This window comes from Sminthopsis crassicaudata, chromosome 6 (genome assembly GCF_048593235.1).
Source record: "Sminthopsis crassicaudata isolate SCR6 chromosome 6, ASM4859323v1, whole genome shotgun sequence".
NCBI lineage: Eukaryota > Metazoa > Chordata > Mammalia > Dasyuromorphia > Dasyuridae > Sminthopsis > Sminthopsis crassicaudata.
Window position 1 is genome coordinate 255,121,575 of NC_133622.1, and position 24,511 is coordinate 255,146,085.

Consider the following 24,511-nt stretch of genomic DNA (forward strand, 5'->3'; position numbering starts at 1 on the left):
GGACGATGATAATCCTTCCACTACCTACCTCAGAGGGAATTATCATTCTTATTATTCATGACAATCAGCTCGATCCAGGGCTCTCAGCCCCACCAGCCTGATGAGCATCAGTGCCCTGCTAACAGCTCCTGTTTCTGAAGATGATGTGAGGATTAATTAGTTTGTAAGATGCTCGGAAAATGAAAAGCTCTTAATATATGCTAAACATTATTATTTCTATCAGCCAGGATAATAAAGTACTTAATCATTTCCTGCAGCCATCTGTTGCCAACCCACTCAAAACAGAGCAACTGTTTTGCTCTTCCCTAGCACAGTTCAGTGGCTGAGGAGAGGGTTGGCAGTAAGGGGGAGGGCCACCAGTCTAGTACATTAGGGTTCTCTGCTTGGGGTGTGAGAGCATGGGGACCTGGAGTGACCCTTGGGCAAAATCACTTTAGAGAAACCAGGCCTTGATCCAGCACTCCCAGCCTCCCCAACCAGGGCTCCCTCCATGGTCTACTCAACATGAAGGTCCCACCCTGATGTCACCTCTTAGCTTGAGAGAAGCTCTGCCTAAAGCTGTCATTGGATTGCCTGGGCCAATCAAGGGCTATGAGATTGGGCTCCTTTGGCAGGGCATGGGTCACTCTCGTTGCATCTGAAGGATCCCCCAGCATCCCCTAGCCTCCCCAAGCATTTGGGCAAAATGGCAACTGAGAATGTCATCACTACTGCTTCCAAAGGGCGTTTAAGGTTACAAAGTGCAACAACTACACTCCCATTCTACAGCTGGGGAAACTGAGTCTCCTGCAGCTGAAGTAGCTTAGGATCAGATGATTACCAGTGTGGTGATGGGAGGGATTGGACAGGTCATAATCTCTCGTTTATTTTGCTTTTTAACAGATGGAAGAAACTATTCTCAGAGAAAGTACGTAGTTTACTTAAAGTCACATTAAGTCAAAAGGTGAACCAGGTCCTCTGGCTCCAGATCCCAGATTCAAGTGGTCTTCATAGCCATGAAAACTGTCCCAAGTCTGCAGATGCCTGGGGGGCTCCCCCTCACTGGAGGTCTTCAAGCTTTGACCGGATGTCCATTTGCCTAGACTCTGGCAGAAAGTGTTCAGACTTAGGTTGATTTGAGGGAACTTCCTGAGCCAGTGTGCACAATGCAAGAAACCCCTGGTTCGATCCCGCCCAGCTAACTGGGGGTCCCAATCCCCCAATTTCACTGTAGCCTAGAGTTTCAGTGTTAACCCTTGGGAGTGAGGTGGGCTCTTTTTAATACAGGTCATTAGCCCCCCGCTCTCCCTTCTTACGAGCTCCCTACTCTCCAAGGGACCAGTTGATGTCAGTTGCTCAGCAAGAGCTGATGACTTTTGAAAAGGGGATATTTATTAGGCTCCATTGGAACTCTGGTCTGCCTGACTCCAGACCCACCTTCCATGGTGGCTGCCCACGGCAAACTTCAGAGTTGTGCTGCTGTTGCTTGGTTGACTCTTCCAATTCGGTGCATCGTTTCCTCACTGAGGTTTCCTTGGCAGAGATACTAGAGGGACGTGCCGTTTCCTTCTCCAGGGGATCGCCCTTTTTTGTCAGAGCTGTAGAAAGCTGAGTTATTTTCCTCCCCTTTCCTAAGCACCCTGTAATATCTTCCTACTGGAGTTGTGGTGAGGATCAATTGAGATGTGGAAAGCACTTAATGCATATTTAAAATGCAATGTAAATGTTAGGTTACTTCTATTTCATGTAAAAAATAAATGTATTGAAGCCAAGTATCTTGGCAAATGTAAAATTTTTAACTTTCTGTGAATATACAATATACATATACATATGTATATTTTTATGTGAAAAAGTGGGTTCTTTTGTTATTGCATAGCCGATAGCCTCTTGTTTCAGAGTATTTCACTTAAAATATCTCTCAGCTCTGAAAAGCTCCCGTACCTTGAGCCATCTCTACCTATGGGAGCATCCACCCAATGGACCCATTCCAGCAGAATCCCAGGTTCTCTGGAGAAGACCTCAGATAACATTTGGTCAGAATGTTACTTGGCCAAGAATCCCTTTTCAAGATTTTCCAGCTTTTCTGGGAGCTTTTCCTTGAGGCAACCCCTCCTTTTTTGAGAACTTAAGTTGTTAAGAAATTCTTCCTGGTATCAAGTCCTAGCAGGCTTCTTTGCAATTCTGTCTCTGCCCAAGCAACTTTCCCCACACCCATCACTTCCAGCTGTACCTCCAGGGCCAAGCGCAGGAATGTAATTTCTCCGTCTCTGTCTTTCAAAACCATGAGGGCATCTCTTGTAGGAAGGCAGTGTGGTAGAGTGGGAGACTTTTAGCTCCAGAGTCAGAAGATATGTATCTAAATTCTGGTCCCGACAACCTTAAACTATGTGACTTTGGGCAAGTCACTTAATTTCCTCAGCCTCAGTTTATTTCTCTAACAAATGCTTTCAAGTCCAAACCGTGATCCTATGTCTCCATCAGATCTTCCACTGCCCTAGTTGTCTTAACTCATTCTCTTATAAGATCCAAAGGATCTCATCAATTCTGTTCATGCTCAGGATGCTCTTCAACTTAGCAAAATTCTTCCTAAAATCTGGGCCCTAGACTTGGACACAAGATCTGATCAGAGTAGAAAGAAACAGGTCTATCACTTCCCTAGCCTTGATCAGTATGTTTCTTTTAATGCCTCCTATGATCATATTGCTTTTCTTGGCTGCCATGTTACACTGGTACCTCACATTAAACCCCTCGTTGCAATAAAGCCCTTAGATCATCTCAACATTTCAACAAACTATAATTCTCAAAGACTTGAGAAACTGATTTTTTAACCCCTGTATAACAACATTTCTATTAAATCTCATCTTACTTCATTGGTTTCCAATTTTTACTTTGGTAGAATCTTGGGAATGTTTACTTTGTTATCTGATGTGCTAATAACCTTGCCATATTTGTCATGAAAATTTATTTAGGGGCAGCTAGGGGGCGCAGTGGATAGAGCACCAGCCTTGAATACAGGAGGACCAAAGTTCAAATCTGGTCTCAGACACTTAACACTTCCTGGCTGTGTGACCCTGGGCAAGTCACTTAACCCCAGCCTCAGGGAAAAAAAAAAAAAAAAAAGAAAATTTATTTAGTATGTCATCTTTGACCACATTGTCAAAAGAAGTATCAAATAGTCCAGAAATGTCACTACTGGGTCTGTATCCCAAGGAGAGCGTAAAAAAGGGGAAAGGATCCACATACACAAAGATGTGTGTAGCAGCTCTTTTTGTAGAGGCCAGGAACTGGAAATTGAGTGGATGCCTATCAGTTGGGAATGGCTGAATAAGTGATGGTACATGAAGGTTATGGAACATTATTGATCTCTAAAAATGATGAGCAGGATGATTTCAGAGAGACTTGAAGAGAGTTACATGAACTGATGCTGAGTGAAGTGAGCAGAACCAAAAGAACATTGTGCACAACAGCAGCAAGATTATGTGATGATCAACTCGATGAACTTGGCTCTTCTCAGCAATCTGTTGATTCAAGACAACTCCAATAGACTTAGGATGGAAAATGTCAGCCACATGCAGAGAGAGAACCATGGAGACTGAATGTGGATCATAGTATGGTATTTTCACCTTCATTTGTTTGCTTTTCCTTTCTTGTGTTTTTTCCCCTTTTGGTCTGATTTTTCTTGCACAACATAACACGTATGGAAATATTTAAAAGGATTGCACATATTCAACCTCTATCAAATTGTTCACTGTCTTCTTGGGGAGGGAAAAATTTGGAACAAAATCTTTTTAAAAAATGAATGTTGAGGGGCAGCTAGGTGGCTCAGTGGATAGAGCACCAGCCCTGAATTCCAGAAGACCCGAGTTCAAATCTGGTCTCAGACACTTAACAGTTCCTAACTGTGTGACCCTGGGCAAGTCACTTAACCCCAGCCTCAAAAAAAAAATGAATGTTGAAAACTCTCTTTTGGACATCTTTTTGGATATTTTGGAAAACCACATTTGGAAAAATAAAGTACTATTGAGGGGGAAAAAAGTATCAAATAGTACAGAAGGCTAGATCACCCCCAGGGGACATCAATAAAAGCCATTGACCAAGTTAATAAAGCCAGCAATGACTACTTTATGTATCTAGCCAATGAAACTGGGTTATGTAATCCAAAGAATCTAGTATTATCCTTGGAGTAAAGTTCATGTCCTTTTAAGCCATTAGCTATTATTATACTGGAATGCAATAGACTCTAGAACTTCAGTTAGAATGGACTCCTGCAGCCATCTAGTTCAATCAATGGTTGACTAAAATATTGCTGAATAGTTTTTACTTCAGTCTTTTGAAGGATTTTCCTTGTATTTTTCCTTACTCTTTTGAGCACTCACCTTCGTTTCGGATACTCCCCTTTGTTCCTCCTAGTTTTGACATCTGGGGGCAAGCAAAACAAGGCTGGTCCTTCTCTCACTTCACATACTTGAAAATATTTATCACATCCTCCAGATCTTCTCGTCTCCAGGTTTAATAGCTCTTGCCCTCTCAAATGATTCTCATGCGGCCTGGGCTTCAGTTACCAGAGATTGAAGACCTCCTTTCAGACCAGGATAACATAGTTCTCATTGGAGAAAAGTTTGTCTTAAATGAGATTATTTCTAGAGTAATGAGAAGCCATGCCAGCATATAGCTACCGACAGGAAACTAGAATGTGACTTTTCATAGTCAAGAATCATTGTTTAGAACCCCAAAGCTCCCAGACAACAAATGAGTAGCTCGTTGGGGTTGTGTTCTTGTTAAGCGGAATAATTCAAGTCCCTACTGGATTGGAAGCCCCATGAAGCAAAGATCATTTCTCATTTTGTTTTGTGTTCCTCATGGTGCATTAGGTAAGCACTCAGAAAACGTTTCATGAAGGAATGTATGAACTATATTTTCTGAAAATGGAAGCAGTATTTAAGAAAGAGAGCCCACATTTTGCTGTAGGAATTTTACAGTTCAGGTCTTCCCCATAAACCCTACACCTAAAGTCTGTTTAAGAAGTTTGCATCTTACATCCACCAGTTTGGGGAAAAATGTGGACTAAGCATTAGCCTGTAATTAATTCTTGTTTCAAAATGTATTTTAATTTTGAATAAGCCACTTGGATTATTATGGATGCATTCAGGGCCTAATCAGCCCATTGCAAAGGGGAAAATAGCTTCAGCTGGGATGCTGAGGCTCCCGACGGACCGTTGAGAGCTCCCTCCATGGTGGTGGCAGCAGCTGGCACACTGAACACAGACAAAGGCAAACAAGCTTCAGGCTTTGTTCCTTACAGGCAAGTACCCCTGCTCCATTCAGAATAATTGCAGGCCTTGGCAGAAACACCACAAAGAATTTGCTGCTCTCTGCTCTATTTCCAACAATGCAGACAAGGGCGTGAGGAGGAGGGAGCGGGGAGGTCTTGCCAGGGACAGCAAATCAAAGAAAGTAGATGCCCATTTCCATCTAGGGTCTAGGGCCACGTCTAGGGTACTCGAAGTCAAAGTCTACATAAACTGTCATGCTCTTGTCCATAAAAATGGGCAGGACGACAGAGAAAGGCAAGGAGGAAGTGGGATTGTCTGCTCTCCTTCAATCTGTCTTCTCTACTGGGGCATTTCTGGGCTGTGATTTCCCTTCTCCTTCCAGACAAGAACAACTGAAGTGCTGGAAATTTTCCTTTGCCTCTTTTCATACCTTAAGGGTAGAACATTTTGCCACTTGTATTCTCGGTTGGCGGTCCCTTGTTTTTGCTTCATGTCTGGACCTCACCCGGCTTTTCCAAGTCATTCATATCCTCTATGTACATTTTACTTTTACATATTCCAGGAAAGGTAATATTGGCAGTGAAAATATCATGTCCCACTGTGTGCATTGTAGACCTACTAAGTTATGATTCTTCTAGAGTTTTGGTTCTCCATTATTCACAGGGGCTGTGATGACTGGATGAATGCTACAAGGACCTTATGGTAAATTAATTTGTCAGTGGATTTCCCCAGTACCATTTATCCCGGTGTTGTCCAGGTGTGTAATTCTTAGCCCGCCTCATAACTCACATTTACCTAATTTGAGAGACTACTACAATATGGTGCCCATCTGGCTGCAAGCGAAACTGCTCTGTGAAGTTTTTCCACCTTCTTTGTGCTGTTTGGATGATTACGAAATGTCTTTTGCAATGCTATGGGCTTAAACGTCTTTGCTCCCATCTTTGACATCAAAGGGATAATCAGGAGGATAATCTCTATGAAGAGAAGCATTTTGAGAATATCTCAACCCAAAATAAGTCTTTCTTCTTTTGTTTGGAATTTGCCATATAGATACAAATCTATATACAAAGCTAGATGCTATATAGCAGTCCTTAGAGAATTTGAAAAAGTTAATTGCAAATTAAATTACATTAAGTTTCATCTGAAACATATTGCCATCTCCCTATGGCTATCAAACTCCCACCACCCATTATTTCCCAATACCCGTGATTCTTAGTTACCAACCGCCTCTAAGCAATCTCTGCCTTTCCCAACCATTTTTTCCCATTCTCTTACTCGCATATTTCCCAACCTTTCCCACCCATGCTCCACTCTAACACACTGACCTCTGAAGTTCCCACTCCAAAACTAACAACTTCCCTTCCTCTGTGGCTGTTAGCCCTCCTCCTTCTCCATTCAGGGATCTGTTTTTCCCCAGATGATCATTCTCTCCGGCATGGGCTGCATGTTCTCTCTCTCTCCTCTCTGGTCCCAAACTACCTTTTGGATCCACATCATTCCCTCTCACATACTAACAAATCACTTACGAATAGTTATAAAATGCTTAGCACATTGCCCATCACAGAGAAAGCTCTAAATAAATGTCGTTTTTATTATTATCTGTCTGAACTATGTGAGAGCTTTAAAGTGCCCCAGACATCCTGGTCTCTCTGGAAGGTTATACAAGGTCTGAATAAAAGTTTTATGAAGATTTAGCTTTATATTTTTGCTCCAATTTCTCATATGACTTTTTTTTCCTGAGGCAATTGGGGTAAAGTGATTTGCCCAGGATCATCACATAGCTAAGATTTATTAAAGTGTCTGAGACCAGGTCCTCCTGATTTCAGGGTTGGGGCTCTACCCACTGCCCCTCCAAATTCTCATGACATTTTCAGAATTTAATTAGATTCTCTAACAAACTATTAGGATTATTCATTGCTTTCTGTATACCATGGAGTCAAGCTATTATTGCCTAGGAAAGGCCATTTCCTCAATAAATAATTGGTCAAAAGAGATGATCAAATAGTCCTTGAAAGATGGATTGAAAGCTGTCACGATATATGAATATGGGGCTTCCTTTTTATCAGTGACCTCCGGGGTGGATGCCTGGGACCTCTAGGTCCTGGGGGGGGGGGGGGTGAGGTATGAGCCACCTGGTTAGGCTACTGGGATAATTTCCCCTTTTTTTTTTTTTTTTCCTGAGGCTGGGGTTAAGTGACTTGCCCAGGGTCACACAGCCAGGACGTGTTAAGTGTCTGAGATCAGATTTGAACTTGGTCCTCCTGAATTCAAGGCTGGTGCACTCTCCACTGCCCCACCTAGCGGCCCCTACTGGGATAATTTCCAATTGCTGCCATCCACAGCTCTGCTGAGGGTGCTCCAGTGGGGCTGTCTTCCCCCACTTTCTCCAGCACTGACTCTTACCACCTTTGGTCATTCCTGCCAGTTTGCAGGGGTGAGGGGAAACCATTTCGCTTAGCCGTTTGGAGCATTTCTCCCCACATGGTTGATAAGGGTTTGCAGTTGTCCAGAGCCAGCTTCGTTTCTCCAATCCCGGCTCAGCAGCAGCTCTCCTGGGCATCTGCCCTGGGGCAGGGCACTCAGCAGACCCCCCAGCAATGACTGGGCTTGGCTTTCTGGGAGCCAATCTCCTCCTGATGGACATCCCTGTGTGCTCTGCCTTTTCTTCCTCAGCAGACTTGGGGCTTGAACTAAACGTTGAACTAAAGTCTGCAATCCTAAAACTTAGGATTTTTATTAGTAATAAGAAAAGATACTTAGCAAAGTTTTATGGCTGCAGCAAGATAACTGTATATGTATACAAATATTGAATTTAACATGTATTGGACTACCTACCAGCTAGAGGAGGGGGTGGAGGGAAGGAGGGAAAAATTTGGAATAAAAGATTTTGCAAGGATCAATGTTGGAAAAGTTACCCATGCATGTGTTTTGTAAATAAAAAAGCTTTAATTTAAAAAAAATATGGCTTCCAGATCCCAAGTATTGGGTCTTTAAACTGCTCTCTCCAAAGTGACCACTGATCTCTAGCTGGCCAAATCCTCTCGGAAGCCCTTGGCACTGTGGATCACTCTCCCCTTCTTGATCCTCTCTTCTCTCTAGGTTTTTGGGACACCCCTCTCTCCTGGTTCTCCTCCTACCTTTCTGAGGTTCTTCCTCTTTCTCCTTCACTGAATTCATTTAGAGCATACCCTTTAACTATAGGGGTCCTATAGGGTCCTGTCCTCAGCCCTTTTCTCTCCTTCGATTTGGGGAGCTCATCAGCACCCGGAGATTTTAGTGGCCATCTCTATGCCCGACTCTACTCCTCCTGTCCCAAGCTCTACCAACCCCCAATTTTCCATCCCCAGCTGCCTTTCAGACATCTCGAACTGGATGATTAGTAGATATATTAAATTCATAATTCCAAATTACAATGGAAGTCTTTCTCCTTCTTTCCTTATTACAATAGAGAAGAATACCATCCTTCCAGTCCATCGGGCTTACAAATGAAGTGTCACCTTCATCTCCTCACTATTCCCCTTCACATCAAAATTGTTGCCAAAACCTGTTGAGTTTTTCCAACTTGTCTCCTCTAATACTTCCCCAACCCTGCTGGGGATTATATATTATATAATATATTACATCATCTAATCTAATCTAAGTATTAGATGCCCAGATGAAGATTCAGAAATAAGCCAAAAGGATGTGTTGAGGCACCCCAGCCTTTTACTGAGAGCGCCTGAGGATACCCAACTCAGAACTGGGATGGGGGCTGGATCAAATTCAGAATTGTCGTTGGTAAATGATGGAGCTGCCGCAGTCCTCATATTCGTGGTCATGGATCCACATATGTTGAAAAGAGTTCAGAGTAGTCAAGAGGGAGCCGCCAAACCAGGAAGAGAAGCGGCATTCTGCTGGCACAACCACCTGCAGGAAGAAACCACGGGAGTGAGCGGGCACATCCTGGGGGGCCTGGAGAGGGAACGGGGAGGGACTCCGAGTCAGAGAGGACCTCGGTAGCCTCTTCTGCCATGCACTAGGATCTCAAAGGGCTGTGGTTAGCAGAGTTCAGGGAAAGAACACTACCTGTGGACTCAGAGACCTGGATTCAAATTCTGCCTCGGGCACTTACTGCTTGTAATATTATGGGCAGGTCACAACCTCCTTGGGCCTCAATTTACCTGGAGGACTTTGAGCAAGTCCCTTACATGGAGGCAGTTATATAACAGGGATGCCCATTTTATCAGAGGAGAGAATTGAGACCCAAAGGAATACAAGCTAATCTCTTATCCATTTATTTTACAAAGGAGAAAACTGAATCCCTTTAATGCCATTAGAAGACACCTGAAGGGACCATCTATTTTAAACCTTCATGCATTTTACAAAGGAGAAAACTGTCAAAGGGAGAAGGAATTCTCCCATATTCAAATAAAGGTGAGAGGTGGGATTTGAGCTCAAATTCTTCATCTTGTCTGTGTCCTTTAAAAACTATGATTCGCCCATGTTATGGGCCAGAACTTGAAACAAGGTGCTAAGGCTTATGTACTTAGTTCACACCTTTAAAGGAGTTCACACATTAGAGAGAACATATATAAGAAGAAGCCCACAAGCCCCTTCTCTGAAAGGCAGAGTCAGATTCATCCCAACGTCCACCTTTGTGCTGGCTGGAGACATTGGGAAGACGAGAAGCTGAAGCTGGAAGAGACAAAGGATACTGGCAAGAGCTCTTGGAACCAAGGAGAGAGATAGGCTTCTATTGAAGCTAACCGGGCTATTTTGAAGGAGACAATATTTGAATGTTTTTTACATGTAATGAAGGAAAATAATTTTTTAAATAAAAGAAGAAAAAAAGAAGAAAATGCAAGGATGGGTACTGGACAGGTGGGTAATAAAGAGAAACAGGCTGGAAAATGATGGGGCTTTTTTCTCCCATGATTAAAACTGAAATAACTTCTGAAGATGATTAAACTTTTATCAGCGGGGGGCAGCTAGGGGGCGCAGTGGATAGAGCACCAGCCTTGAATTCAGGAGGACCCGAGTTCAAATCAGGTCTCAGACACTTAACACTTCTTAGCTGTGTGACCCTGGGCAAGTCACCTAACCCCAGCCTCAGGAAAAAAAAAACAAAACAAAACAAAAAAAAAAAAAAAACTTTTATCAGCAGCGCTTTTTTGGGGGGGTGAAGGGCTGTATTTCTGCCCCAGAGCTTTCTGGATCACCAGTGAGTAAACAATCTTATCTCAAGTCCATGATCTTCTTGGGAAAGAGTCCTACCTTAGAGACATGCCCTCTGCCTTTTGCTACCCACCCTGTCACTGACATGCTGTGCCCCCTTAGGATAGCTTCAAATTCCTAGTGTGTTTTCTGTCTTTCCCTTCTCATTTCCAAATTTTTTTATATTAAATTATACAATAATCTTGCAAAAGTGAAGAGGAAAAAAGAAGGAAACCAGGAATGTTGTATATGCTGTCAGGCAAGTTTGTTTGCTTTGCTTAACTAGTGCCCTCATTTACAAGGAAGGTGACTCTTAGTGGGGGAGAAGTTAGTGGAAGTGGCAGTAATGGGAAAAAAGAATCACCAAAATAAGTAGAAAAGAAACATTTTAAAAGAAGGGGGATGATGAGAAGTTCTGTGATTTGAGAGGTGGGATTTTCCACATTCTATTAATGAAGAAATGGATCCTCAGAAGCAACTTCTTGAGGTCCTATAATAAATTAGGAGATTTTAGGTGAGAAGGCACCTAACGCCATATTCCAACCACTATGGTCATATAAAAGACTACCAAGCAGAAAGGGAGCAGATGGGGTGGTCAAGAGAAGGAAAAATAAGTGCCTGGATAATGAGATCAAAGTCAGTCGTGCTTTCTGAAACCCTGCAGGAAACTTGTCCAGAGAACTGCTCGATGCTGTCAGCAGCCTGCTGGGGAAGGGTCCCAGGTGCTCATTGTGAGTCCATGAACCAGGCACTTAATGGAGCCTTAGTTTCCTGGGCTGTAAATTGGGAATAATGTGAACCATTCCTCCATCTCTCCCCGAAAGCATCACCAGACTGGGGAGCGCCCAAATGAGAGAGACCCACACGACTTCCTGAGCAAACTACCTTAATCTTAGTCATCTTGGGTGCTTGCTCCTTGATTTCCTTCGCCACCCGTTCACCGACGCCTGGGAATGACATGTTGCCCCCGCAGAGGATCGTATTTACATAAAAGATCTTCCTTATTTCGAAGTCATATTTTATGAGGCTTTCATATATGTTTTTGTGAAGACCTGGAAATGGGATCCCTGAAGAGAAAAAGGAGTGGGGATGAGTTAGCTCTCATTCTTAGGAAAGGGTCTACCCTAGCACCTGGCAAACAGCGGAGCCCATCAGTGTCATGGCAAGGGCCAGCCGTGGGGCTCAAACTGCTGCGCTGCTCCAGGGGTTCTATACAGTGAAGTGCTGGTGGGAGCAGCTCTCAGAGCTATGGAGAGGGGAGGGACAACTTTTCTAGGGGTGTCAGATACCCACCAGGCTGGAACCCCAAGAGACTTTGGATTGTTCCCCAAATAAGTTAAATGCAGCTACACCCACTAGGGTCAGAAAGGTTTTCACGGCACTCTATATTTCCATAGAGAAATGTGTCTGATGTGGGTCTGTCAGTCAGTCAACAAATGTTTATTGGGGCTACAAAAAAAAAAAAAGCAAAAGATAATCTGTTCTCAAGGAAGCTCAATCTAGTGGGGGACACAACATGCCATTAACAAGACATAGATGTGACAAATCAGAGAGAATCAACAGAGGGAAGGTCCCCAACCTCAAGGAAGGGATCAGAAAGGGTTTCTTAGAGAAAGTGGGATTTTAGTCCGTCTCTGGGTTTTCCCCCCCAATGTACGGAGCAGCAGGGAGGCAGCTAGAGAAGAGAACCCTAGGCCTGCCCATCCCCTCCCTGGTGCTCTGCATCCTAGAGCAATTCCTCTGAGGATGTATTGGCCAGTCAGGGTACCAGGTACTACAATTTGTGTGTGTGTGTGTGTGTGTGTGTGTGTGTGTGTGTGTGTGTGTGTGTTAGATCTCTGGAGGAGGTGGGAAGATATACTTGATCTCTGAGGGTATGGAGGATGTGCTTGATCTCTGGGAAGTGTGGGAGGATGTGCTTGATCTTTGGGGGTAATGTGCTTGATTCCGGGGGTATTGTTTGATTTCGAGGGACACACCAAGCACAGATGGTTCGAACAAAGCCTCAGGACAGAGGAACCTCTCTTTGCCCACTGTGATGTCACGACCATCAGGGAGCTTGTATTTCTTCTGTATGGAGGACTCCTCGGTGTCCATCTCCTCCCTGCAGTCCAAAGCCACGTAACACAATTTCTCCTTGATGTCTCTGACAATTTCCCATTCAGCTAGTGGGGGGTGGCAAAGAGAGAGAATAGCATATGAGAAAACAGCCAACAGAAAGCAAAGTCTTTTTGTGTAAATCCATGGCCTTATGGGGCTGGGGCTAGGAGAGGGGTAGGCTGGGAGGATACCACCTTTTTTAGAAGAGATTTTTATTAGAAAAAATATCTGAATAGCTCTTTGGGACAAGACTTCTTTCCCCTTTTTTCCTTTTTAATTATTTTTATATCCTCAGCTTCTAGGACATATTCATCCATCCATCCATCCATTTATCCATTCAAGTATCCATTTCCATTATATGCCAAATTATGTACCTGGTACTAGGTATATAAATCCCAAGCAAAATAGCCCCTGACTCTGGACCTACCATTTAATAAGAGTGGGGTTGGGGGAGAGCACATACAGGAAGCACATCATTGTGCAGATAAGTAAATACAAAATATACTTCTCCGATGGGCCTAGGATCTCATCAGCAAGGATGATGGTTCATTCCTACATGATGCAGGTAAAATAAAATAAACACCAAATCATTTTACTGGATAGGGGCGTTAATAATAAATGGCTGAGATCAGGAAATCGTTCTGAAGGAGGTAGCTTGAAGGAGCTGAGCCTCTGAAGGGGAGAATGTTGCAGGCACAAGGAGCGAGCCTTTGCAAAGCCACAGGGACAAGAGAGGAAGCCTTGCACATGGAAAATAGCTCCTAGGAAAGATGAAGAGAGTAGGGAACTGAGAGGATGGGATGAAAAACCCAGCTTGTTCCTGGAAATCTCCCGTGAAAGGTTGACTATCACCCTAGACTTTAAATGACACACTGAAGAGTTGGAATAGGCCACTAACCACTGAGCGACACTTCTTGGACAGGGGAGGTGACAGGATCAGGTCTGAACTCTAGGAATATTAGCTAGGCAGCTGTGTGGAAGACTGGTCAGAGGAGAGAGAGTTAGGGGGTGAAGGGAGATGGACTGAGGGCCAAAGTTCAGGTACACACTTATTGTTGCTTGTTGGATTGAGTATGGTGCCTCCATGGGCGTCCCTAACAGGCTACTTGTCCCGTTGGTTGGCCCACGGCAGAATGGAGGAGGTGTCTGGTTCTGGGTTTGTAATTGGGCTTAGCATCTTCCCCTGGGTTGTTGGTCAGGGCCATCTCACCCCGGGTCTTCAGGGAGTAGCCTTTGTCACTGAGAAGCTTCATAAGGTACGTTGAGAGGTCCTGGCCAGACACCTCCAGGTTCATGATGGTACCGGACATGATGTAGCCACCGTTGATGGCAACATGGTAGGCCACTTCATCCCCAGAATTCACAACAAATCCTGGAAGAGGAGAAGGTCCTGAGGCATCCCCGGAAAGGGTTTCCTCTCTCAGGGAAGTTACATAACAGTCAGCCTATTGTTTGCAGCTGGGCTAATGGGGAAACTAGGTGGGGAAAGGAAGAGGTGGGCCCAAAGGGAGAAGACCCTTTCTAACTCTGATTTTATGTTCCATGTTCTTAGGTTCTCCCACCCCACCCTGTCTCTGATGTTCTCTGTTTTGTGTTGTAGAGATGAGAGGGACTTTTAGAATGTGGAACCGCAATGGGAGAGACCTTAGGGAATTTCTCACCCAACCCCTCATGTGATAAGAGTGGGATGTTTCGAGGTAAACCAGGATGGAGACATCACTCACCGGTGGTCCGGCCTGAAGAAAAAAGGGACAAAATGTCCTGAATGGCTATGTACAAGGCTGGAACTCCAAAGGTCTCAAACATAATCTAGGAGAAAGAGCCAACAGTCAGAGAGGGAGGCAAGGAGGAAGCCATTTTTTATGAGGAAATGTGAATTTTCCCCATGGATATCATATAGGTAATATTTACCCACAGAGTCCTGAAGGCTCACTGCTGGAAGAGACCCCCACCCACGACTTGCCTTTGCCCCTGAACCTTCTCTTTTAGGAAATCTTCCTTCCTATTCCTACCTGCCTCACTCCCCCAATTACTAGTCCTTAAAATTGCTTCAAACTCCTTCAGGAATATTTCTCTCTCTGAGACACGTTATCCTGCAGATAGAACATAAATTTCTTGAAAACAGGGACTGTAACTTTTTTTTTTTTTTGCATTTTCAGCACCTAGGACAGGGTCTGGAACAATCAGAATCTCCTCTCCCAGGAACTCCTCAGTCTTTGCCTGTAACCCCCCACTGCTCTTTTGCAGAAGCTCTTGCTGCCTAGGGCCATGTTGGGAACTGGCATTTTAGGGCAGTATTGGGGGATATTACAACCACCAACTAGGGAAGGCCGGTTCAGGGCATTGGGGCAGCATAAACCAGGAAGGCCCTGGACACCTCTTCATTTTTCACTTCTCTAACACCCGCATGACCCTCCCCCAGGTTCTGAATCCTGATGCCCTCAATCAAGGTAATAATGTATTTAAGCCTTGGACAGTGGTTGGCCCACTGGGGCACACCCACATCCATAAGGGACCTAAGAGGGAATCTCAGAACCTAGAATCTCAGGGCTAGAGGAGATAGGAGAACTTTAGAACTGGAGAATCAGAGCAAGGAGGGAGCTCAGATGTAGACTGCTGGGGCTGGAGGGACCTTAGAGGTTAATTTCGGCCCCATTACTCCCACCCAACTCACCTCAACTAACTTCTCTTTGTTGGCCTTTGGATTGGTGACACTCTCAGTCACCAGGAGGGGGTGTTCTTCTGGATCTACACGGAGCACATTGTAGAAAGCATGGTGCCAGATCTTGGGGAAAGAAGCCAATGGGAATCAATCAGCTCCTGCCCATAGCAGCAGCCGTCCTCCATGCAACAGTCTACATCTGTGTCATGAACCAACCCCCACTCTCTTTTTTCATTAACTCCACTTAAGTCCCTTTATATCGAGAGGGTCCCCCTTATTCTCGTGGTAGACTTTTCTGAAGGTGGTTCAGTTGCTCAGGGGTCCTAACAAATCTCCTTTATTGAAATCTCCTTCCCTCAGTCAGGATTGGTTTGGTTGAGAGCTCAGGAGCTGCACTAGCAGCCATCCTGAGTTCTTGGCTGTAGACTGACCTTTTCCATGTCCTCCCAGTTGGTGACAATTCCATGTTCAACAGGGTATTTCACCGTGAGCTTTCTCCAATTATCAGTGACTTCATCACCAATGAAAGTATCCCTTTCATCCAATCCATGCATCACATTCTGGAAAATTCAGGTAGCAACTTGTCATTGGCTAGACTGGGTGGGCCACAATAGGAGGAAAGAGTTTTTTATTTGATGTGGGAGCTTACAGAAGGATGTTTGGGGAGGAGGGCAGTTCTGCATTTATATTTCTTCCCAGCTACCACTTATTGACATGCCCATAAATGAATTGTTCTGAATAAGTCATCTGGGAGGTAGCTGAGTAGGGTCATTCTCATTCCATACGTCATGCATTTTGTAGACAAAGAAAAGGAGATCCCTTGTCTCCTCTGACTCAGTCTCATTCTCTTTTCCTCATTCCCTTTTCCTGCAGGATTTTTTGCAGAATTCTCACCCTATTCCCAAGCACACCCTACTCAAGGCCCTTTGTCTCTCAACTGCTTTAAAGGCTTCCTTTCCCCTATCTCTACCCTATTTGGTGTAATAGGAGCCTCAAGACCCTATTCAAGGTGATTTAATAGACTTTTCCCAGGGATCCAGTGGCCAAGTACATGGAGGTAATAACTTCAGGCTATCACAAGGGATGGCAAGTAGTGCAGAACAGAGGGATGCTGTGTGCTCATGCTTGGGTGGGTGTCTTGGACCTCAGTGCTTCTGAACTTGACTAAGCATGCCTGATTAGGATCTGTCCTTAAAAAAAATAAACATGGTCAAGGGGAAAGTCTCACATTTGTAGTCTAGAGGCTTGTAGTTATCCACTGGCCCCAAGTGCAAGTTCATCACCTGGAAGGAAGGGGTCCATATTTGTTTTAAATCTATCAGTAAATACAGGCCCACACTCACGGGGCTACACAAATGCTATACAACCTATCCACGTACAGGCTGGTGCACTGGCACGTACCCACTACAATAAGATGGACCATCCCCTGGGCACAAATCTTCACCATCAAATCCAAAGAATCCCTCTCTCTTCTTCTCCATGATTCTCGAAGACCACAGGTAACCCATCCATGACTAAGGCCTACCCCATACTTAAAATCATGAGTGCTTAACGGGTCCCTTACGGCCCAGGCCGAACAAGTATTTCCTGAGACGCCCGGCTCCCCTCTGTGAGACCATGAGCTGACCGTGCCCTTCTCTCTGAAATGAGGATATTTTTTGCCTGCGCAAACACAAAGGAAAATCACATGAGATTACAAGAATGTTTGGTAACAATAAAGTCTGATACAATGCAACTCAAAATTAATTAATTGCAATTATTTTTTACTATTGTCTTTAGATAGAGAATCACAGAATTTCAAAAGAGAGTGAACTCAAGGCCATCCGTTTCCAAGCATTCCCTAACAAGAGCTCCTTCAGTCTCTGCTTAAATCTAGGGAGGGGGAGCTCCCAAAGCAGGCCCCTGATACTTTTGGACAGCCATCCTTGTCAGAAAGTTCTGTCTCCCTTTGCCTCTTAGCAACTTCCATTCAAGTTTCCCAGGGGTGCCTTTGGACCAAGAAGAACAGGGCTCGTCACTCAAAGACACATCTTGCTTTTTCTGGCCTCTCAACTCCAAGCTATCCATGTCAGCTCCCTCAAATATGTACATGCACGTGCATATGTCAGTGTAGATCTAGGTCTATGTGTAGTATGTCAGCAACTCCCCACAATTGGTCTCTCTTAGAACCAGCCTAAAATAGCCGATGATGGATTAGTGTTAGGATTACTAGGTGAGAACTCAGGTTGTCTGGACAGTGACAAGGTGAGAATTCAGGTTGTCTGGACAATTACAAGGTGAGAACTCAGGTTGACTTGATAGAAGGAGCAAGCTCATTGGCTGAAGCGGTTCTTCCCAGAAGCCCTTGCATTATCCCACGCCCATTCTCTGGGAGGATAAAAGAGAGGACAGCCAGAGATAGAAGAAGACTCTGCATTGCATCAGGCTTGACGGGGCTCTCTGCAGGAAGGGAAGTCACTTCTCTGGACAAGAGCAGCTGCAACATACATTTGGCACATAGTAGGGCTGTTTTTCATTCCCTGTGGCAAAACTGTCCATTCATATCTTTTATAAGGCTCAGCCAAATTAACACTAGGCACTGAAAAAGCAAATCTTTTCACATCCTCCTTATCTAGAGGGATAGAATAGAAACAATCCTTAATGTCTATAACCCATAGAGGCCATTGTCTTGGCAACTGAGTAGGAGATGGAAGTCCAGGCTGAAGAGTTCCCATAGTTTCCATCTGTTCATTTACTCTTCTTAGACCAGTTAACATCCTCCATTTTCCAGATTTCTTTTTCACCACAAATACTGGGGAATTCCAAGGACTTAGAGAAGGCCGCAAGTGTCCTTGGTCAAGTTGTTCTTGCACTATGTCTAATAAGGCCTGAATTTTATCACTTCTTAAGGGCCACTGTTCTACCCACACTGGTGAATCAGTCTTCCCCTGAATAGGAACCGGTGAAAGTGCAGGTAGGCCTTCAACAGCAGCGCTGCCTAAAAAGCCGAAGTGCTTATTTGTAATCCTATCTGCTGTAAAATGTCTCTTCCCCACAGATTGATGGGGATTTTTTCAACCACAAAAGGAGTAAAAGCTCCTGTTTCTCCTTCAAATACCCATCTCAAAGGCCTAGCACTAACTTCTGCTGCTATTGATCCTCCTACCCCAGACATGTAGGTGTCTGCCTTAATCTTTGGCCAGTGACCGGGCCAATTGGCACCTCTAATAACTGTACGATCTGCACCCGTGTCTACCAATCCTTCAAATGGTATTCCATTATACAGTTGAGAAATAGGTGTATTCCTTTCTATTCAATCTCATTCAATATTCTCAAGAGATTTATAATATTTGACTTTTCTAATATTCTATTTCCTTTCTTGTTTATTTAAATTTATTTAGGTCTGAAAAGAGTAAACTGAGATTGCTTATTAGTACAGTTTTACTTATTATTTCTTCCTGTAACTTTGAATTTTGGCTGTAAAATTCCTAGGAGTTTTTATTTTGAGATTTCTACTTTATCTTCTGGCTTTAAGACATTGGGGCAATTTTCCTGTATAATTTCTTGAAATTAAATGTCTAGGCTCTCTCTCTTTAAAATCACAGCTTTCTGGCGGTCTAATAATTCTACTTGTCAACTTTATCTTCGTATTTTAAAAGAGACTGATAGATATATAAAATATAGAATTCTTGTCTTTAATTGATTTTCTAATTTTACTTTATTTTTAAAATATGACTTGGGAGAACAAAATCAGGGCAGCTAGGTGAAGCAGTAGATAGAGCAGCTAGGCCTGGATTCAGGAGGACCCGAGTTCAAATCTGATCTCAGACACTTAACACTTCCTAGTTGTGTGACCCTGGGCAAGTCACCCCAAGCCTCAGAAAAGGAAAAAAAAAAAAAGAAAGTGAAGATAAGGGGTATGGGTAGGAAGCTATTGAGATCATCCAGGTACAAGTAGAAGTAGGGTAACCAATAGAATGCATCATTTAAGTCAGAAATCTGTTCCTGCAAAGCTGCATAATAAGGTAGAGACCCAGAAGATGCCCTTATGCCTTCCCTCTATTACCTCTTAACCTTATTTCTAGGTTTATTTGCCAGCCAGTCAGGGAGCATTATGGAAGTTGATGGCAACCTTATTGCCCCAATTTCCACACAGCTGCTGGGGATTAAGTTGGATAGAGTCCCCACCAAGACTTTTGTGAATAGAGATGAGGGAAGAAATGAGGTTCATACCAGCAGAAGAGTTCATTAGTGTAGCGAGCTGTCTTCTCCAGAAGCTGCTGGATCACTCTCTGGGAAGAGATCTGCTGTGTCTTCTACTCAAATCTCTCCGACAGATTCTTCTTCCTGTAACGAACCGTTGTCTCCAGGCAGTTGCTGTTAACTCTTGTCCAGAGAAGTGACTTCCCTTCCTGCAGAGAGCCCCGTCAAGCCAGATGCAATGCAGAGTCTTCTTCTTGAATCCTGGCTCTGAATCTCCTCCAGCTCTTATCCTTCTCCAGGCCGATCTGCTCTCTGCGCCCAGTGCTGTCTCTTTTATCCTCCCAGAGAATGGGCGTGGGATAATGCAAGGGCTTCTGGGAAGAACCACCCCAGCCAATGGGCTTGCTCCTTCTATCAAGTCAACCTGAGTTCTCACCTTGTAATTGTCCAACCTGAATTCTCACCTTGTCACTATCCAGACAACCTGAGTTCTCACCTAGTAATCCTAACAGATTAGCTTTGGGACCGGGAAGACCAAAATTCCTCTTGTGGTATCCATGGTTGTGGACATCGTATAAGTTGCTTAATTCCTCTGTCTCAGCTCATGCAGGGAAGCCAAGGGAAGAGCCAATGGGCCCAAGTATGTGTCCATTGTGTTTTCAAATTTAAAAAATCCCTTTAAAGGGCCTACTCCTCTAAGAGATGGGGTTACATCTGGTACCTACCCATGGCCGGAGCCTGCTAGTGTCCAGCCTGGGGCACCTTCTGGCCTGACTTGGGCCCTCTGCTATTGAGGGAAGTGGACAACAAAACTCAAATGCCCAGTGATCTGGGAGCTGATCACTGCCTCGTGGGTCACTGGGAGCAGTTTTTGAGGACCGCTCCCTTCCTTCACTCAGCACTTCCCAAACAAAGCCCCCTACCCTGGCTTCTGCCTTGGACATTACCCAGAAGTTAGCGTGGGAGGGGATCGTGGAGCACTAGTCCGGTTTCTCATTTTACAGATGAGCAAACCAAAGCCCAGAAAATTATGAGACTTGCTTAAAGTCATACAACTGTGGGGATAGCACAGTATATAAAGTGCTAGGCTTTGAGTCAGGAAAGCCTGAGGTCAAACGCAGTCCCTTAAATCTCTATTTGCTTCAGCTGCTTCAACTAAAATGGGAACAATAATGACTTTTACCTCTCAGTATTACTATGAGGATCAAATGACATATTTGTAAAATGCTTCCTTAGGATGGTACCTGGCACCTAGTAGGGGCTTATTCTCTGCCCTAAGAGTAGAGTTCTAATTTTAACCCAGATTCTATAATTTTATGTCAAGAACTCCTACCCTGACCAAGCTGGAAAAATAGCTTCATGTCCAAATCAATTAGAGGCAAGCATAATTTGAAGGTTGTTGATCTCTCTCTAAGCAAGAGACATACGTGGTCTTTGAAAGGACCATTGCTGTTCTATCTAAAACAACCCAGAAATCCAGAACTCCTAAGATAACTGGGAATAACTCATACCGATATCATGACTTAAGGCTTGTGTGTATGCCTATGACCCTAATTTCACCGGAAAAAAAGAGATTGAAACTCAGAGGAGTGGAGAAATTGGCTGGAGGTAACTCAGATACTTATTGTGAAGGATGCACAAGGGGATTTTACCCAAGAAGAATTAAAGACTGAATCTGGGAGAAAATCTTCCTCAATACTACTCCCTGCACTTCATCTCTTTCTGGAGAGTCTCATAGGATAAATGGAGGGCTAATTTAGTTCAGGTAAATGAGTTATAAAGTACCTTTGATAAGCCACCTGGAATTATAAGAAGAGCACAGAGAGGTACTTGTGACATAAGAGATGAGAACCAATCAGATGTTGCTAAGACCCTACCCTCTCTTACTCAAATTGCATTAATTACATTGCCAATGCCTAAAAAGCTTGCAGTCCAAGAAAGCTAACAGATCTTTTTCTAACTATTGTGAACTAATTTGTGAAGTTGATTTTATGAATGCAAGCACAAAACTTTATCCCATTTGATCCGCCCTAATGGCCCTCTCTGTCAAAATTCTTTTGGACCAGTCATCCACTGTGTTAGCTCTTTGTCCCTCCCATGTTGGTGTCTCTACTGTGAATGAAAAACCCATCATCAGTGCCTTTTCCTAGTCCTTGATAACAATGTCAATGAGCAATGGATCAAGCATAGATCCCCATGGTCCCCATGGAGATCATCTTTCACCTTAACATTGAACCATGAACCCTTCCTAGGGCTGAATCCATCAGACCATATTATTGTAATCTTGCCCTACAATTGTTTTTCTCCAGAAGCAACAGAATGATGAGCTACCCTATTAAACCTTTGCTAATCTAAATAAAGTATAATTTTAGCTCATCTATTATACTTTAGTAATCCTATCAGAAAAGAGAATGAGGTTAGTCTGGTATGACCCACTCTACACAAAGCTCAGTGATGATTGCTTCCCTTTCTAATTGTTCCCCAACCTCTCTGAGGATCTCTTCTATGATTTCCCCAGGGTCATTCCTTGCCCTCTCCTTCATCCTCTCACTGTCTTAAGAATATATTCCCTTTGTGGGAATTTAGAGGGGTCTAAGATCGCTGGCTTCTTCACACCATTGGTCAGTCATTCTGTCTCTTGTGAAAGCTCCCAAGTCCCCAGACCAGCTGTGATGGCCGGAGATATAGGGACCCCCTCCCAGCCACTCCACAATATCATAGGGCTAACGTTTTTCTTTGCCTGGGACCATCCCAAGGAGGTTCCCCATCTTAGGGGATACTGACCTGCTTTTTGTAGCGCCCAACCACGCATGGGAAAACAAATCGAGGGGCCCGTTCTCCACCATACCCCACTCTGAAGTATCTGGAGCCACCGTCAAATACAACAGCCAAAGAATCTTCAACTTCTCCCCACTTTTTTGTGGCTATTGAAAAGAGATAATGCAACCTGCTTTGTCCTGGGTCCAGGCTTAAGGCCTCTGGGTCCTCAGCAAATAGGCAAAGCCTAAGGACCTCACAGACCTGCTGGAAGTTTGCTGGAAGTTATTCCTTGGGTCCCTGGGGAGTCCCCCCCCAATAGCTGGATTGGGGAAGGCAACTGCTAAGCAGATGAGCCTGCAGGATGTTGCTCCCCTTTCCAATAAGGGCAGGTTACCCAGCCCCCTGCTGCCCAATTCCTTTACTCAGTGTCCCAGGGAGATGTTGTCAGAACTGGCTTTTCTTGGGCATCCTCTGTTGCTGGTTTCCCCCTTTCCTCCCCCTTCTTCATTCTCTTACATGTTTGGCTTTGGCAGCCCCATGCATTTATAACCATCTCCACAGAGACTCTCCTTGTTCATTGACCCAGGTATCCTTGGATCCTGAATTTGCAAGCCTGTCTGCATTGTGACCTTTGCAGTACCTACATCTCTGACCCTGGGGGCCCTGGGACTCACTTCTGCCTACCCTACTGGGCTGGAGTCCCCTTTGTCTGGCTTCTACTCAGCTCTAGACACCTTCCTGGCCCGTGATGAATGGTGAAAAGACACCTAGATTGGAAGTCATAGAGCTCGGATTCCTAATCAGAGAGGTCAGCCCTAGGAAAGCTTCATGCTTCAATGTTAAGGTGGAAGAAGATCTCCAATGGAGACCGTGGGGATACTGCTTGCTCTATGCTCTGATGATGGGAAAGGCAATGATGATGGGTTTGTCATTCACAGTTGAATGGAGGGAGGTGGGAAGGGAAAAGAGTTAACTCCATGGGCGAATTGACAAGTGGGGCCATTAGTTGGATCATATAAGATCAAATCTAATGAGGGGCTTGTTGGACTTGGAGATCTCCTCACTCTGACATTTCATGTCCATTGTTCTAAGGCCCCTCCCAATATAAGATCTGGTGATCTGGCTATACATGGAGACTGATCCTATGTGATGGTAGATGTGTTTACCTCCTTAGACTCCTGAGGGGCCTAAGCTTGGGGGAGCGGTTGTCCTCCACCCATGCAATAGACAATAAAATCAACTACTTTATCTCTCTGCCCTAGAACTCCCTCAAAACCAAATTGTCATTTCAGTCTCCATTCTCTCTTCTCTAAGACATTTTTAATAATTGCAGTTTTCTTCATCAAGGTGGCCTCTGAATGCCATAGTAAAAATGAAGGCCACTTTGGAGGTGTTCTTGAAAAGTTGTCTAGTTATTAAATAGTCTAAAGTATTTTTAATGTCCTGCTGTTATGATAACAAAGAAGCTAATGTTTAAAGAATGAACCCTGGAAGTGAGTTCTTTAACAAAGTGAATAATTACTTGAGTGTGGATTTTTTCTTTAAATTCTCATAGTTTCTCATATAATAAAACGGTTATACATCCTATCCTAATCTATTTCTTCTAGGTTCTCAGAAATACTCTTAAGGGCCCCAACCTTAAGTATTTCCCCCCAATAACTCTGACAATTGCTTCTCCAATATTATTTCAAAGGTTATCACCTTTTCTACAGGAGCCCCATTCCACTTTGGAGTATTTGTAAGTTTTCCTATGTTCACCATCAATTTGTCTTTACATCTTCCACTGATTGTGATTGGCTTTGCCCTTTGTGGCCAAGCAGAATGCTAATCCCTACTTTTTTATTAACTAGAGAAGAATCCTAACCCTAAATGTGCTGCCTTCACCACCCCAATCCTATCATTGGACTGGACTTACCTTAATCTGTTTCTAAGAGAAGGAACCTATCTGTTGTTTACTCAGAAATGATATTTTGACTTCAAGTCAAATTGATAGATTTTTCCAAGACTTTGTCTAAAGAAGAGGAAAAATTGTCAAGCTCAGTTCTACTGGAAGAAGTAACTCATTGTCTATGGTGATGTTAGTCTAGAGGATGAGTGCATCATTTAGTACCATGAGGAAAGAAGGGAAGGAGATCCATGCTGAAATTTTCCATGGAATAAATGATTGGATTGTTATAGACTCTCAGAACTTCTTGCTCAACACTTTCCCAAACAAGAAACCTCTCTACAATATCTACAGTAAGTGATCAAACTGGACACTTTTTGTTGTTAAAAAGTTTGTTTTCTTAACTTGAACAGAAAAATACCTCTTGTATTTTCTGCTTAGAAGACACTCAGCTATTCTGTGGCTAAACCTGATTTT

The 24,511-nt window shown here is 43.9% G+C and overlaps 1 protein-coding gene across 7 annotated transcripts; it reads right to left on the bottom strand.

Annotated features, from left to right (window-relative positions):
- Positions 1 to 8,935: 8,935 nt before the first annotated feature.
- Positions 8,936 to 23,010, bottom strand: LOC141546292 (actin, cytoplasmic-like). Of its 7 annotated transcripts, XM_074273992.1 has the most exons (10): positions 22,572 to 22,668; positions 22,174 to 22,313; positions 16,609 to 16,869; positions 15,639 to 15,767; positions 15,220 to 15,330; positions 14,270 to 14,354; positions 13,756 to 13,917; positions 12,425 to 12,610; positions 11,331 to 11,512; positions 8,936 to 9,158 (listed from the first exon to the last, which is right to left on the bottom strand). In XM_074273992.1, exons 4-10 carry the CDS (start codon positions 15,759 to 15,761, stop codon positions 9,015 to 9,017), a joined length of 993 nt encoding a protein of 330 aa, XP_074130093.1. In that variant the 5' UTR covers positions 15,762 to 15,767; positions 16,609 to 16,869; positions 22,174 to 22,313; positions 22,572 to 22,668; the 3' UTR covers positions 8,936 to 9,014. The 7 variants fall into 7 exon arrangements, with proteins under 7 accessions (XP_074130093.1, XP_074130095.1, XP_074130090.1 ...); XM_074273994.1 differs by lacking the exons at positions 16,609 to 16,869; positions 22,572 to 22,668 and adding an exon at positions 22,834 to 23,010; XM_074273989.1 differs by lacking the exon at positions 16,609 to 16,869 and having other exon boundaries at positions 22,666 to 22,761.
- Between the last annotated feature and the right edge of the window lie 1,501 nt (positions 23,011 to 24,511).

What these genes read in the sequence shown, in the direction of transcription:
- LOC141546292 (XM_074273989.1), bottom strand. Translation starts at nt 22,702, where the DNA reads ATGGTTATAAATGCATGGGGCTGCCAAAGCCAAACAT. An exon ending in GGGCTGCCAAAGCCAAACAT is followed by an intron (nt 22,314 to 22,665) that starts GTAAGAGAATGA and finishes TCTTTTCAATAG; the next exon opens with CCACAAAAAAGTGGGGAGAA. An exon ending in CTACTCCCTGAAGACCCGGG is followed by an intron (nt 12,611 to 13,755) that starts GTGAGATGGCCC and finishes ACCCCCCACTAG; the next exon opens with CTGAATGGGAAATTGTCAGA.